Below are 14,074 nucleotides of genomic sequence, written 5' to 3'. Positions count from 1 at the left end.
CCTATCTCCAGCCGCAATGACCGCTCGCAAATCCTGGAGGATATAGTGGCCCTTGAGGTTTGGCTATGAGCATTGTATGCTCTGGATGCTTTGACCTTTTCCGCCACCAATATCGACTAGGACAACTTCTCGTTCCTCGGCTTGAAGGCTGCTGAAGCCATATAAGTCACCCACGGGGTCTGTGAAACTTGTCATGGCTTCGTCGAATGTCGTTGCGACTTTGGGATCTTGTTGCATATTGAAAATTCTACAAACTTGACTCCCTTCGAAAATACAAAAGGCGTGTTCATTCCATCGTAGGGGCCCGTGAAACCTGTAGTCTTGAAGAAATCAATGTATGAAGACATGGGTCTAAACACATTATCCCATGAATGTCTGGTATATGACTGCATGAACTGTTGTCCCATTATTGAGACAATGCGGTTTGCTTAGATGTATCCTCTTCAACCTCTTCGAAGATTTTCAATCCCCCTGGAGCGCGCACGATGCGCCTGGTAAACCCCAAAGCTGTGCCTGCCCGCTTCCACTGCGCATTGTGCAAGCTTCTAGGAGGCCACATCAACTATTTTTAGAGCGGTTATTCTCCCTGATTTGGACTCAGCCTGCGAATATTGCAATATTGCCTCTTTGATTGTGGATGTGAGGGAGGCGAGTTTTACAGGGGAGGACTCGTAGGACACTACTTCGATGGTCATGTTGGTACTGTTTAGATAGTACTTTGATTATAGCACAGAACCGAGGATATTGATAGATTGTAAGATCAGATCAATAACGAGTCCCCGGGCTCATAACCTGTTGAAGCCTACGGGCTGGTAGGTGGGGTCATGGAGGTACATGATGTTGTATTGTAGTGCTGCAAGTGCTACGAAGAGAGATAGGAGGAAAGTAGATATCTATCTACTACTATGGAGGACCAAGTAGCTTGAATCGTTATATCGTCTCAGAATTTCCCCCAATCGATCAATCAATCAATCAAAGTTCAATTAACCCGTTGCAGTCTAACTAGTTGCGTATGACTATGTAGGCGCTTTATTCAGCTGAAGTATGTTTGAATCTCTCAAGGGCCACATGTTCCTATAGGAGTGTTAAGAGATATGAACTGAGGCGCTAATCCGCTCCTACAGCTTTATTGCACTAAATCTAACTAGATTCCCCAAGTCCCGCGTCCTCCAAGATTTCCAAAAGTTTCGGCAATTACTTGCCAGGCCTCAAGTAGGTTGAAACTAAATGACTCATGTCACTGCAGGCATCCACAGGCTCATAGTTTTCTCCAAAGCCATTGCCCTCGACAATGGTGCGGTAGTAGAAGAGGGCCTTATTGTTTTCCTCGACAAATCCAAACACAAAACCCGCTTTTTCAACAATCTGTGCGGACCATGATGACTAACTGTAATATGCACTTTTGTATGGTATGCCTGGTACCCAATGTCACATGATGTTTCCGGTATAATACCTGGTTTCTACCATGTATTCGAACTTGGTATTCGACAGCATTTACTATGTGTTTTTGGTTGATCCACACGCTTATGTGATCCATTCGCATGTGAAATGATAGCGAGTCTAACAAGGGCTTGATTGACTATGTACCCATGTTGGGACCTACACTGGATGGTCCGGGAAATTTTTGGCTAACTTCGCCATGGCTATATGTGGCGGTGGCTGCATTAGGAGTGGCTGGCCTAGCCTTATCTACTAGCTACGGGACTCGGTGCATTTCCAGAAACGAACATGCACATAGACCTGATAGTGCTCAGGTTTACGCATGATCTCTCCTAGCGGCCGGTGCGGTGAGATAATGGTCAGATGGGACCAAAAAACGCCATGAGCTGAAGACTATTTTGTAGATTCATGCCAAGTTATTCTCAAATCAAGAGCAATTTAGTGCTGATCGCTGGAGCGACTTACCAATCCACAGGGACTTTTTTTTAAAATATTATCCTTCATCCACATTAGATATCGAGAATTAAGATTAGTTATTAAATTAATTAAGCTAGAGTTATCTTATACATCTATACTCTTTCTCTTACTTTAGTTAGTTCAAGGGTTGAGAAATTTGCATGACGTCTACGAGGGACAGAAGTAGCTTTTGTATAGGGAAGGAATACAAAAGATACATAGATTGTAGATTGGTTATCTGGTGGCGGTGTGTTGGGCGCTTGGCATGGTCATGTACATTTTCCATGGGATATTATCATTTCAATTACTCGCGTCCAAATATACCCTGAGACGGAAAAAGTCTAGAATCTTTCTCATGGCTGGCAAAAAGTTTGCTTGCAAATCTCATTTTGTAGAAAGTGCGGTCATTGCCTTTTAAGTATGGAAAAAGATAGAGTACAGTTCATTTCCCTATATGGCTTGCTACATCGATGTCAAGTTCTTCTGATTTAAGTGACTGAAGCGGGGAGCTGCGACTAAGATGGTTCTGCATCGATGTATGTGGTACTGAGTTGCGGCGAGCTGAAACCTGACTGGGAAGATTCATAGTGGTCCTTTTACCATGGGTACCACGTCATCCCAGTGGAGCTTGGAGAACCGCATGGTAGATATACACAGGCCTCGGATAACAGCGGGTTCCAGGCTGAAGATTTGAATCATGTCATGGGTGCATGTATTGATCGATCAGAAATAGAGATTTTCTTAAATGAACCGTACACCGCTCTCTAAGCTCTCTTGTGTTATTCTAATTCTAATCATCCGCGTGAAGTGTTCATATATCTCCGAATGTACTTGGAAAATGGCCCAGACACAGGATCCAGTAAAAGACTATTGGTCTACGGAGGTTTGTAGTCGCGAATTTTTGCCTTATCTTGTATGCGCTGATGAATATAGACCTATGCAGCTGCGGCTTCCTTCGTCCCGCATTTTGCCGACACCCTCGTCCAAAGCATAGAATTCGATCCTACGGATAGAGTTCTCGATATTGGATGTGGTGATGGCAAATTTACTACCAGCTTTGCTCCCTCGGTCAATTATGTTATGGGCGTCGACTCTTCTCCGTCCATGATCAACACGGCCAAGACATTGGAATACGGTGGAGCAGCCACAGATTTCCGCGTTCTCGATTGTCGGCACCTTGAAGAAGATGCAGACGTTATGTATGGGAACTGGGACAAAGTGTTAGTATTCGTGTTTCCACTTACTGGTGGAGCCTTGCTGATACAATTTTTAGCGCCTCCAATGCTGCATTCCATTGGATCTTGAAAGACCCGTCTACCCGTATCTCCACATTGAAGAATATCTTTCAATCAATGAAGCCTGGGGGCACATTCTTCTTTGAGATGTGCGGGCATGGAAATGCACCGGAAAAGGTCACAGGATTTATGTTCGCTCTGGTCAACCATGGAGTCCCAATCGAGACAGCGGAGGCTATGTGCCCTTGGTTTTATCCCTCCGACGTCTATATGAAGAACATTCTCGAGAGCGTTGGATTTCAGGTTAAGATGATTAAACTTGATCTGCATTCGTTGGAGCTGACATCCTGTGATAATGGTGGACTGGAAGGATTCATGAGACTGATCGGCGCTCAGATGCTGGATCTTTTGGATAGCGAGGAGAAAAAGAACAGTGCCGTGGAGCAAATCTGCCGAATGCTGCGCTACGGCACCACAAGAGAAGATGGCAGTCAATGGATCACATATGCCAGTCTGAGATGTGTTGCTATTAAGCCGTGATCAGAGCTCAGCATCAATATCCATTTCAACCAAGGTCTGTAATAGGAATCTAGTTTTCCAGCCGAGCCTATGCCACAAATATATATAAAGCCCCAACTGATATCAAAAGTAAAATTGAACTGATCTTTAAGAATTGAGCACACGTATTATCAGACAAAGTGTACTGGAAGTCATGTGCCCCGTCTATGTACTGTACGGTCATGGACATACCCAGTCTAGCGATTCCTTTCCCGCTCTAGCGCCCCACGAATCCCCAAATCGCTCGTTCAAAAGATTGCCTCGGTTTCAAAAAGAATAGTATAATGTTTTGATGGTGATCTTCCTTCACAATGGCACAGAAGCTCGACTTGGGTCACTCCACTCTGCGAATCCGAGATTCAAAGTTGCAGCTTCACCTGGCCGCATCGGCTCATTTCACCCAACCACCAAGCCACGGAACCCTTCAAATACCAATTGACCTCTCGGAATTGTCAAATTTTGAAAGTTTGTGGATAACAGAGTCACCAGAGTTGGAGCTGCGCTTCTTCGTCGGGGGAAATTGGGACGGAAATAAAATAAGGGTATTCGTCTCGAGGCTGGGCAGCAAACTCTGTGATATGGAGGTTTGTGTGAGAAAATATTGGCCAAATCGGAGACTAATTATTCCTTCCTCCAGATCTGGTCGGATATGGGATTCTCAGTTGAGCTCAAGACGGGTGCACGTTATTGCATTGATACATCTGGTTTCCACTGCCTCGAATTTGGTCTGCGCAGAGAGTGTCGTGTACGGAACCACACAACGGGCCGGACTTTGCCTAGTTCAATGACCAATCCCCCAGATGCGTGCCCTCACCCCGGCTTACCGGTAGCTACCTTGGCTTCAATTGACGTTCGGCTGGAGTATCGTTTTCACGCCAAGGACATATCACAATCCCAGGACTATTCCAACATCGGGATTGGTCTTCTTGGACAAGAACCATCCGTTGGTACCAGTTCTCAAGGGCTAGATAGGATAACAGAAGCTGCAATGCAACATTCAACGCATGACGAGGATTCCTCTAGAGCTCTTGGACCACAGACTGCTTGCATATCTGGAGATGGATCAGATCCATCATGGGAGGAACTCTTTCAACTGCTCGACCTTGGAATTCGAAGACTGGTGATTTCCAACTCGATCAAAGATCGCGCGATTCGTGTCTCACAACAGGACACGATCAAGAGCCTCGCAGATATCTCCCCCGCCGTGTTCAATCCTGCATACCGTGATGTGAGTTCTCAATCTCAGTCATGCAGCTCAAGCACTAATTTCACCCAGGCGATCAACCAACGAGGAGTGACAATTCCAATAATCACGAAAGCCATATTGTCTATGCTAGCAGGAAACAAGGATCAATCCACCAAAGCTAAATTAGCGGATTTGTTAGAGCTCAATCACTCCCACAGCATGAATGATTTAACAATGAAGCCTCAACTTTCAAGTTGCAGAACTGCAATCCTCTCATCACTTTGGCGTGTCGCCCAGAAAAATGTTCCCAATTTGAAACCAATCAAATGGCGAGCTTCGATGTTCTCTACGGAGAGTTTATCAAACGGAGTGACTAGGCTAGACGAGCCGGTGCGTCTCATGTCTACAGTTCAGCAACAACCCGACAACGGAAATCCGGGACAGCCTCGTTCTTTTCAAACACAATATCACGACGAGAATGAATGTGACGTTTATCTGTTGAATGGTGAACCCGAGGACCAGCTTTTGGACAATTTCAGCGAGACAAGCTTCACAGACCTCGGGGATTCCACTCAGACATCCCTTGACACGTTATTCTCAATAATTGGGTCTTCTCAGACTTCATACCATGATCATGATACTATGCTTCTCTCAGATAATGACGAATTAGCCGATTATCTGGGAAACTATTTGACAGATTACGATCCTCGAGAAGCTATGGAGACATACGACACGGACATTATAATGACTGATGATCTTTAGATTCTTTATATGATACCTTCGCTGTGATATATAATAACACCCAAATAATAATTATGACCATTACGCGGGCTTGAGTATCAAGAAGTAGAATTTGTTTTTCATTGGCAATACCGCCACCCCGAAGTTGTTAACGCGTGGAAGGTCACACATTGCGGACTATAGGATAGATAATCGTGTAAACGGAGGACTTAGATCGGTATAGGAACATGGCACAAATAAATACTACGCTTCCATCTTATACACACTAACCCAAATACGATTCCATCCTTGTATCAATGCTTTATCCTCTGTTGGAATAAGAATGTGGATAGTTGAAGGAACAGTTTGCCGACATTATGGTGGGCCCCCTGAGATGGTCTGCGTAGAGACCCATGCTGGGAAATACCGAGAGATAGATGCCTCGTACAACTTCACTACAGTTATTTTAAGTTACATCCGTGTAGCCCAAGTATAACCCGGCACCCTTCTAACATAACTGTAACTAGTTAGCAACGCGCAACAACAGGGTATTATACCCTAACAACTATATAGCTACTGGTATAAACATATTAGTTATACAAAAGTGCATATTATAGTTAGTCATCCCAACCATACCTCGTTATACAGCTAGATTTCTGTCACTACTATCAAGACTTATATTATAATCATATCAATTTATAGGGTAAGAGGGCTTCATTGTCACGATTTACGTGATCACATGCATGCTTGCTTTCTTTGTTTACTTTGGTTTTTTGTTCTATAGATTGCTACTGGTCCTAACCGGGAAGGAGAGTATGCTTTTTATGTGGGAGGCTCTGCTATTGAAACCCCAGAGATCCCCCACCTCTCTCTTTCTCTATCTTTCTTCTCTATCTTTGTTATTGTAGTTGGAATGCACTCTTTCTTCATTGATCGACCTGGCACGTAACATTCATAGTATATTATCCTTGACCATGATAACGTTCTAACATTAATTTGATTACTCCAGAATATAATCTGCTTGTGTATATCTCTTGTACAACGCACTAGGGAACACGGTCTCTGCGATGTCCCTCCTCCCAAGTAACACTAATATCCACCGTCTTTGCAATTCCATCCCCGGTTAACCCCCCTCCATCATCACTGTCATTGGCATTTACAGAAGTCCTAGTAGCCCCCATCTCTATATCCTCGCCCCGTGCACCCGAAAAGAAATTCTGCCTACTCCCAGAGGCCTCGGGATTGGTTTGTACGCGATTCGTCGCGCGCTGATGGCTTGCTGTTCCATTCCTATACAATGAAGTAATAGGAAAATTGCTCGACTTATCGCTTGCGAACAACTGGCGCACGGAAGAAATAACTAGCGAACGAAGGCAGGGAACCGATGCGGAGATAATGACAAGATAGCATTCGATCATAGCCCAGCAGGTGAGCTCTATCGCATTGGCTGTACTATCCCAGGTTAAGATCTGTCGGAGATATACAGCCTTCATTATAGCACCGACTGTTGCGCTATATGGAGGGTAAAGACGTCCTTGTTAGTAAGTTTGGCCAGAGAATGGTGTCATTGTAACGAGATCAAGGAAGGGACTTACACAATGCCCAAACTTGTGAGTATCATAAGGCTGAACTTGATCATCGGCTTTAACTTAAGATCCCAGAAGATATAAGACGGAAAGACTGCTAGCAGCAAGTCTGTTGTGGAGTTGCAGACTATAGTTAATTTGATATTGTTAGCAAAAACCTAAGAAATCGCGATTTTCCTAGCTGCGACCGGGCCATTAGAATCGAATAGACATACAGCAGAGGAAGTAACCAAAATAGACCTGAATATAGTCTTCCATACAGTCCGTGGCGTATTTGGGATCCCAAACCCCACGGATATCGTGGCATTGAGATAAGATGAGGACAACTATTACAAGGTTTGCCGCTATTTGCATCGCAAACAGTATCCATAGGCTGATCTTGAAGGATTTCCTCGTTGCAAGAACTGGCAACAGGTATAGGATGAACGCGACCCGGCCTAGACATGTGCTTATGACGCTACAAACCTCCATTAGGACATAGTATTCAAGAGCGAGGACCTCGTCTGCTCCAGGACGACCGGATGCAAAGCCGTAGTCAAGTGCGATTGTGAAGAATATCGATGCGGAGAGGGCGAAACTCTGTAATAAACATGTCGTGAGTTAGAATAGATAGGACTTAAATCATCATTTCCCTCCAATCATTAGCTTGAACTTGCCAGAGATACAATCATTGCAACATCGTCTAATCCCATATGGCGAATCCTGGCTTTTGCAAATATCCGAAGCACCACCACGATGACTGCGATGGCCCCAAGGGCCCATGTGCCCTGTAAGACTGAATTCCGATCACCAACAAGAGAAGCCATCGTGCGGCGAGGGTTGATAGACCAGTAATCTTCACATCCCCTGAAAGCAATGAGGTCTAATAGCGGTGAATTTGACGCGTTATGGGTATAGCAAAGCGAGAAAATTCCACAAAGATCAGATCTGGGTTACGAACTCATTTGCAATTTTTCTACGTGTCGATCAAACAATCAACTAGGCCTCTAATAACCTAGAACGGAGCATTTCATTTTATTTCATGGCTCACGAATGGAAACGGGGCACATGCTTTAACTTCGGGTCCACTTTTTATTCGAGACATGGAATCGGGACTTCTGTCCCGGTTTAAGCTCCAAAGCGCCATTAGGGTCTCGGCGCCGAGTGAATATTAACATGGTAGAGTCGTGGGTTGCCCCGTATGGAGGTTCTAGGTCTCCGTTATAGGGATATACCGAATATGCCGGCATTTCTTAATTAAACAGGAATCCTCCAGCGGTTCAATTCGAAACAGTCAGTGCGTAGCCTTCTGCTTCTGTTTCTCTTGCAGTGATTCTCCCGTAAAATATGATTCAGTCAAGCAAATTTAACCATTTCGCTTTCTGGATTGTTTTATCCACAGTTCGCAAGGGAGCACTCCAGTTACACTATCAAGATCTTTTACGTCAGCATATTAGGCTTAACGTATCTCACATGCGAGCCGCCCACACATGCGAGCCGCCCACCTCAGAACACCATCGTAAATGCGCTATATTCTATACTTATATCTCACTAACCGCATTTCGATTTTATTTTATTGTCTGGCGATAGGTCTTGATAAGGCGTTTAAAAACTATATATTAATTTTAATAAAATCAAATAGCTATAATATCACGGTATTAAAAATTACACTACTAAAAAACTAAAAATATATATATCTCAGTCACCAAATCATTAAAATTCTCGAAACTCCCTAAATAGACTTGATATCATATAAAAATCAGTAGGCCAAATGGAAAGGTTCCTACAGACAACTATTGTCGAGATATCAAGTTGTAAATTATCGCATTTACTATGGTGTTTTGAGGTGGGCGGCTCGTTTGTGGGGCCGGCTCGTATGTGAGATACGTTATAGATCGTAAGTGTGTCCCACCTCGTGTTCTATCCTGTTTCCGGTCTATTTTCGGGCCAAAGCTGAACTTTATTCCGGGGTTAACATGTGATTAGCCTTTTTCCCGCCTATCGACGCCTCATCGAGGCAAACGTGGCGGATAAACTTCATTCGGGTTCGGTAGCATATAACTAGTGCCCTCAGGGGCTACATATAGGAAAAGTTTACAAAGTAAGAAGTTTCGAAAGCTGAATGGAGCGACTCTATTGGCGCTTGAGATAAGGTTTTACGCGTATGATATTAGTCCGCAACGGGATAAGCTTAGATTAGAGTAAATTTGGGTCGGAGACTCCGACAGACCCAGTCATAGATATATGATCCCATTCTTAAAAACAAAATAATGCCAAGACCTTCCTAATTAGTATTATTTCACACATATTTATCCATAAACGCGGGTCAAAAACTAGCTTCTGGGGAAAGCTAGATTAAAGTCGGTTAATTCCGCCAGTAAGAGGACCGTGAGCAGCGAGGAATTGCCGAAGAATCGCCTTTGATTGGGTTAAGGGTGTTTAAGATTTTACCAGCAGAGTGGTTTACTCCCAAAGGTTGATCGACTCCCACGAGATTCCTTTGCATAATTCACAATTTTCATAACTTTGTTCATCTCAGCCTGGCACCTAGGATTCTATGTATATTATTGATCTTATTCTTCGTGGTTTATCTTCGGGTTTAGTTCATCGAGTAGGTATATACAAACACGCACGGAACAACGATGGCGCTAAACCAGAATTGATAAAACTAAACCGGAAGCAGACTCCATCCAATATCCAAGATCGTCTAAAAGGAAGAACGGTCGGTACGGTCGGTGGAATAGCCACGGTTTGGCGTGGTCATAAATTTTAAAAGCCGTGGCGTTTTCACGCTGATGGGTTGCTCAGTCGCCCAGCAACCTTCGTCGAGTTTATGATCCTATTTTTATCCCTTGTCCTTCGCATCCAGCTGCGCTCCGTTCCTTCTTCCTGGCTGCCTTTATATTTAGGATTTGCGTAATGGTTCCCTGAGCCTCACTCTCCGAAGCCGAGCGGATTCCAGTCAAACCCCGCAACTTCTATCGTCACGTCCTACAAGCCGTCCTGGACACCATCTGCTATGCCCAAACAAGCATCTTGAACCTAGTGTGTTCGAAAAGGCGGCCATTCTTCGGCAACCAGTGTTTCTAGATGAGGGGCCTAAATTGGCGCCCTTATTCTTCAATCGATACCAAGGTGGGAGGTCTTTGGGAGTAGATTTTCGGAGAAGGTCGATATTAGCAGCAAATCATTCAATATGTGGTGCGCGGGTTGACCCAACTAATGACCATATGTGTGAGAAGATCGTCGTCTCATTTGTCTGACCAAGAGAGATGCCTCGTAATTTCTCCGCTTAGATACTAACTTAAAACCATCACAGGAAGGGCGATGTAAAGATGATACTCATTTGTGGGGAGCTATCTCGAGTTACAGCCAATGTGGTTCCTCAACAGACCTGACTCATTAAGAGCAGTGTGTATGTGGCGTCCTTGCCAACATGAATGTATACCAAAACAAGCGTACAATGTGGGAATTCGTCAAGCAGGATATTCACGTATTTTTGTTTCTTTGAGCACCTTTAAAGGCACACTCTGGTTAAATACTTGAGTCTCTCCAGCAATTGTGATCGAGATCTTCCAGTCTATAGCATGGGTATGCTTGATGTTATATGTGACAAAGTCGGGATAGATGGGAGCCGGATCATGGAGACGTAAACCTGAAGAAGTCAGGCCGGTCAAGTGTAGAACAAGCTGGAACATGTCCCCAATATTGATGGATGCGTTTTGGTGTCCCAGGGGCAATATCAATGGAGATTCGAGACTATCGAATACTTTTTCGAGATGAAGGTTAAGTGAGAACCGATGCCTATCCCTGTGGACAGTTCCGACTGGAGGGCAATCTGTGACGATAATGTGGGTGTAGCTGACCAGGGACAATCTAATCCAGTTGATCCGAGCTTCCTGTGCGGTTCCCCTGAGTGAGTCACTAGTCTTATCCTCGAGAAGCGCGATATGTAGCACGAGCGGAAGATTATGGGCGTCACCAAGTTTCACAATGCGAGGGGATGTGAGGTCGATCTGGTAGTAGAACTTGGGGACTTTGGACGATCCGAAAAGTTTCTGTGTTTTTTGCTTTAGGGATAGCTTTGCATCGCTCATGGCGAGCAGTAGCCGCTGACTTTGAACTTTGCCCTCGATGGATAAGTGAGTGATCTGCTCAAGCTGACTCCTTTCAACTACCTCGACCGGATGCCTGATGTCCACTTTCCAAGTAGCAGAACAAACTTGAGACGATCCAAAGTTATACTTCAATTTGGCGCTCAGATAATACTCGATAAAACACTCAGACGCGAGGGTGGAGTCCCTGCCTAATGTGGTGAAAGTTCCTGGCAGTGGATGATGAGTGGTCTGGTCTCCATTGAGCGCGAGAAAGCTACTAGCTTGTGCACGCTTTTTCCCTAGCATATCAACTGGCTTGGTAGGGATTTGCAGCGAGAACGGCCAGCTGAGTGATTCGTTGCTTCCCTCCGGCAGATGCAGAGGTCCGCGGAATATCACTTCCTCCCGTGGATAAAGTAGGTGCCAGTCATCTGACACCTGTTTCTCTTTATTCCGGGGTGTCAGTTGGCTGTGTATACGACTCGACAGCGTAAGCGTCACTATAGCTTCAGAGGTGACAATATGTGCGCGGCGCACGAGATTGCCAATGATGGTGTCGCCGGGGGTGAAGGACCACCCCGTCGGTGCAGCGACATCAAATTTGAGTTTGTCATCCCCACGGGTATCGCATCGAGACATGATGTATTTGATGCGGTTTTTCAATAGCCCTAGACAGCTTATCCAGACTGTTTTAAATATATTCTGAAAGGCTCATCTGTATTCCCTTGGGGCCTGAAACGATTGGTGAGTACAAGATTCACATTTTGGGGGCAAGGCGAGGTGTGGCCCCTATCGGGCCAACTGGCTGACCCAATAGCCATTCGCACATCGATCACACTCTCCAGGGCTCGACAAAACTGGTCAACGTAATTCCTGAGAATTCTCCACTATTTTTGTTCTATTTGTTTAGCCTTTATTAGCCTACAGTTCCATAAAAATTACTAGGAATTTGAAAATGTCAGAGATAGACCTCCGCAAAGCCCATAAATGGGCCCGACGTCCAAAGCCCAACCCAGCCCACTGGGCTTTAAGGGGGGAGGCTATATCAATCAATCAATCAAAGTTCAATTAACCTGTTGCAGTCTAACTAGTTGCGTATGACTATGCAGGCGCTTCATCCAACTGAAGCAAGAACTCGAAGCCAAACGCCGAGCCGGAACCACGTAATACAGTGCCTCCCATAGAGTATACAGATGCCTATCGTAAAGAGTGCGGAATCAGCCCATGTGGGGGCCTATACGGCCCCATTAATGCCTATCTCAGCGCTGACAAATCGGCCTCTATAATTGCTAACTAACTAGTTATATTACTACCTTCAACTGATCGTATGAAGTTTTAACTTAGAATATCAAATTATAGTAGCTATATAAGTATGCAGTTCAATTTTAAACGAATCGAACCGGCAGAAGTCGAGATATTACGGAAATATAAAAGTTAATACTTTGATATTAGATAGTTTTATATTTAGGATTTATATAACTAGAAATACTACTTTTCTTTAGGTAAATCTCTAACTATAACTTTTAGTTATCTGACAAACGTATTTTTTTTTTCGCCTTTTTTAAACGTGATAGTTATAGAAATATACTAGTAACTGATTCTAAATCATTTTAAATTAATAAAACATTACCTAAGATGTGATGTAAGAAACGGCACTATACATAAGGTAATTAAAAAAACTATAAATGGGGCTCAACTTTACCTACCATCTCGATTTTTCGGCATATTTGCATTATTTAGGGCCTATTGGGCCCCCAAAAAAGCCCAGTGGGTTTCTACCTCAGGCCCATAGCCCATCGCTGGGTCCAAGGCCGGGCCCGAAACCCGGTCCATTTGCGGGTTAGGCCCGGATTAAGCTTTGGGCTTTGTGGGAGGTCTAGCCGGCGATATCAACATTCAATGATTGGTGAGTTGCATTTTTTAGAACCTATTTACCTAGGGCACCAATCAGGAACTCAAGGCATCTGTCCAACAAATAACTAAATGGCCATAATATCGGAGTGGATCAAAAGCAGAAGACGAAGGGTTCGTAATGCAGTTTGCCCCTTCTAAGAGTAATAGTCCAGGTGGTTTGTCAGGATCGCATTTCCCAAGGACTTTCCCAAAAATGTAGGGGAATAAGAAAGTTGTTGGTTGGGTTATGAGAGTTTAAGTCGAGGTGATGATGGAAAGGCTGCGTTTCTGTGTGCTTATATCAAACAAAGTCGTGGGTGTTTCCATATAGCCGGCGGCAAGGTGTGGGATTTTACACCACTCTATCGCTTCAGAAACATAATTCCTGATGTAATATATATGTTTCTATGCATCCATGCAGGTATTAATAGCGAGGTAATTTTGCTATTGGTCCGTATCGCTGAGTTCCGCCACTATAACTATCTCATATACGACTCGTCAACTCTGCGATCTCTTGGTGGCCTCTGTCTGCTCCGTACTTTCATTCATATATATCCGTCTCCATTGCGTCCCACTAATAGACCTAAGGTAAAGCAAGCTTGCTCTCGTATGATACGTTAACGTAAGTTCCCAATCCAGCGACAATCACTTGGGTAAACTATGTTCTATTCATCTAGATAATACTCTAAGGTATTTCACGACAATTACCCCTCCACCCTTGAAGCGTAGATTTGAATTAATTTCAAGGTGTCTGGCTCAAATTTGGCATATGGAACATCATTAGCTAGAGCTAGAGAGCTCATCATCTTGTTATCAAATTTCTATTAAGCTAGGCAATTGGAAGCGACGGGTCTCTCTTTCTCTGTATTAATCCCCCCCAAACCCCATCCCAACCCCTGCCACTCCATTCCTAATATGTCAAAA

At 44.3% G+C, this 14,074-nt stretch overlaps 4 protein-coding genes across 4 annotated transcripts; 2 read left to right on the top strand and 2 right to left on the bottom strand.

The window, feature by feature from the left end:
* Positions 1 to 2,734: 2,734 nt before the first annotated feature.
* Positions 2,735 to 3,671, top strand: N7537_004866 (class I SAM-dependent methyltransferase; the record flags this gene model as incomplete). Its single annotated transcript, XM_056895923.1, has 3 exons — positions 2,735 to 2,779; positions 2,830 to 3,116; positions 3,170 to 3,671. The coding sequence occupies 3 exons, from the start codon at positions 2,735 to 2,737 to the stop codon at positions 3,669 to 3,671; spliced, it is 834 nt and encodes a 277-aa protein (XP_056755671.1).
* A 329-nt stretch (positions 3,672 to 4,000) lies between these two features.
* Positions 4,001 to 5,637, top strand: N7537_004865 (uncharacterized protein; the record flags this gene model as incomplete). Its single annotated transcript, XM_056895922.1, has 3 exons — positions 4,001 to 4,273; positions 4,327 to 4,917; positions 4,966 to 5,637. 3 exons carry the CDS (start codon positions 4,001 to 4,003, stop codon positions 5,635 to 5,637), a joined length of 1,536 nt encoding a protein of 511 aa, XP_056755670.1.
* Positions 5,638 to 6,641: 1,004 nt separating this feature from the next.
* On the bottom strand, positions 6,642 to 7,987 carry N7537_004864 (uncharacterized protein; the record flags this gene model as incomplete). The annotated part of the gene is made up of 4 exons (XM_056895921.1): positions 6,642 to 7,107; positions 7,191 to 7,308; positions 7,397 to 7,760; positions 7,847 to 7,987. The coding sequence occupies 4 exons, from the start codon at positions 7,985 to 7,987 to the stop codon at positions 6,642 to 6,644; spliced, it is 1,089 nt and encodes a 362-aa protein (XP_056755669.1).
* Positions 7,988 to 10,636: 2,649 nt separating this feature from the next.
* N7537_004863 (uncharacterized protein) lies at positions 10,637 to 11,896 on the bottom strand (the record flags this gene model as incomplete). The annotated part of the gene is made up of 1 exon (XM_056895920.1): positions 10,637 to 11,896. The coding sequence occupies one exon, from the start codon at positions 11,894 to 11,896 to the stop codon at positions 10,637 to 10,639; it is 1,260 nt and encodes a 419-aa protein (XP_056755668.1).
* Positions 11,897 to 14,074: the final 2,178 nt, after the last annotated feature.

The sequence above is a fragment of the Penicillium hordei genome (assembly GCF_028827395.1).
Source record: "Penicillium hordei strain IBT 12815 chromosome Unknown utg000002l_segment0_segment0, whole genome shotgun sequence".
NCBI lineage: Eukaryota > Fungi > Ascomycota > Eurotiomycetes > Eurotiales > Aspergillaceae > Penicillium > Penicillium hordei.
Note: the sequence above shows the minus strand (reverse complement) of the source record. Positions and strands in the feature narration are given on the sequence as shown.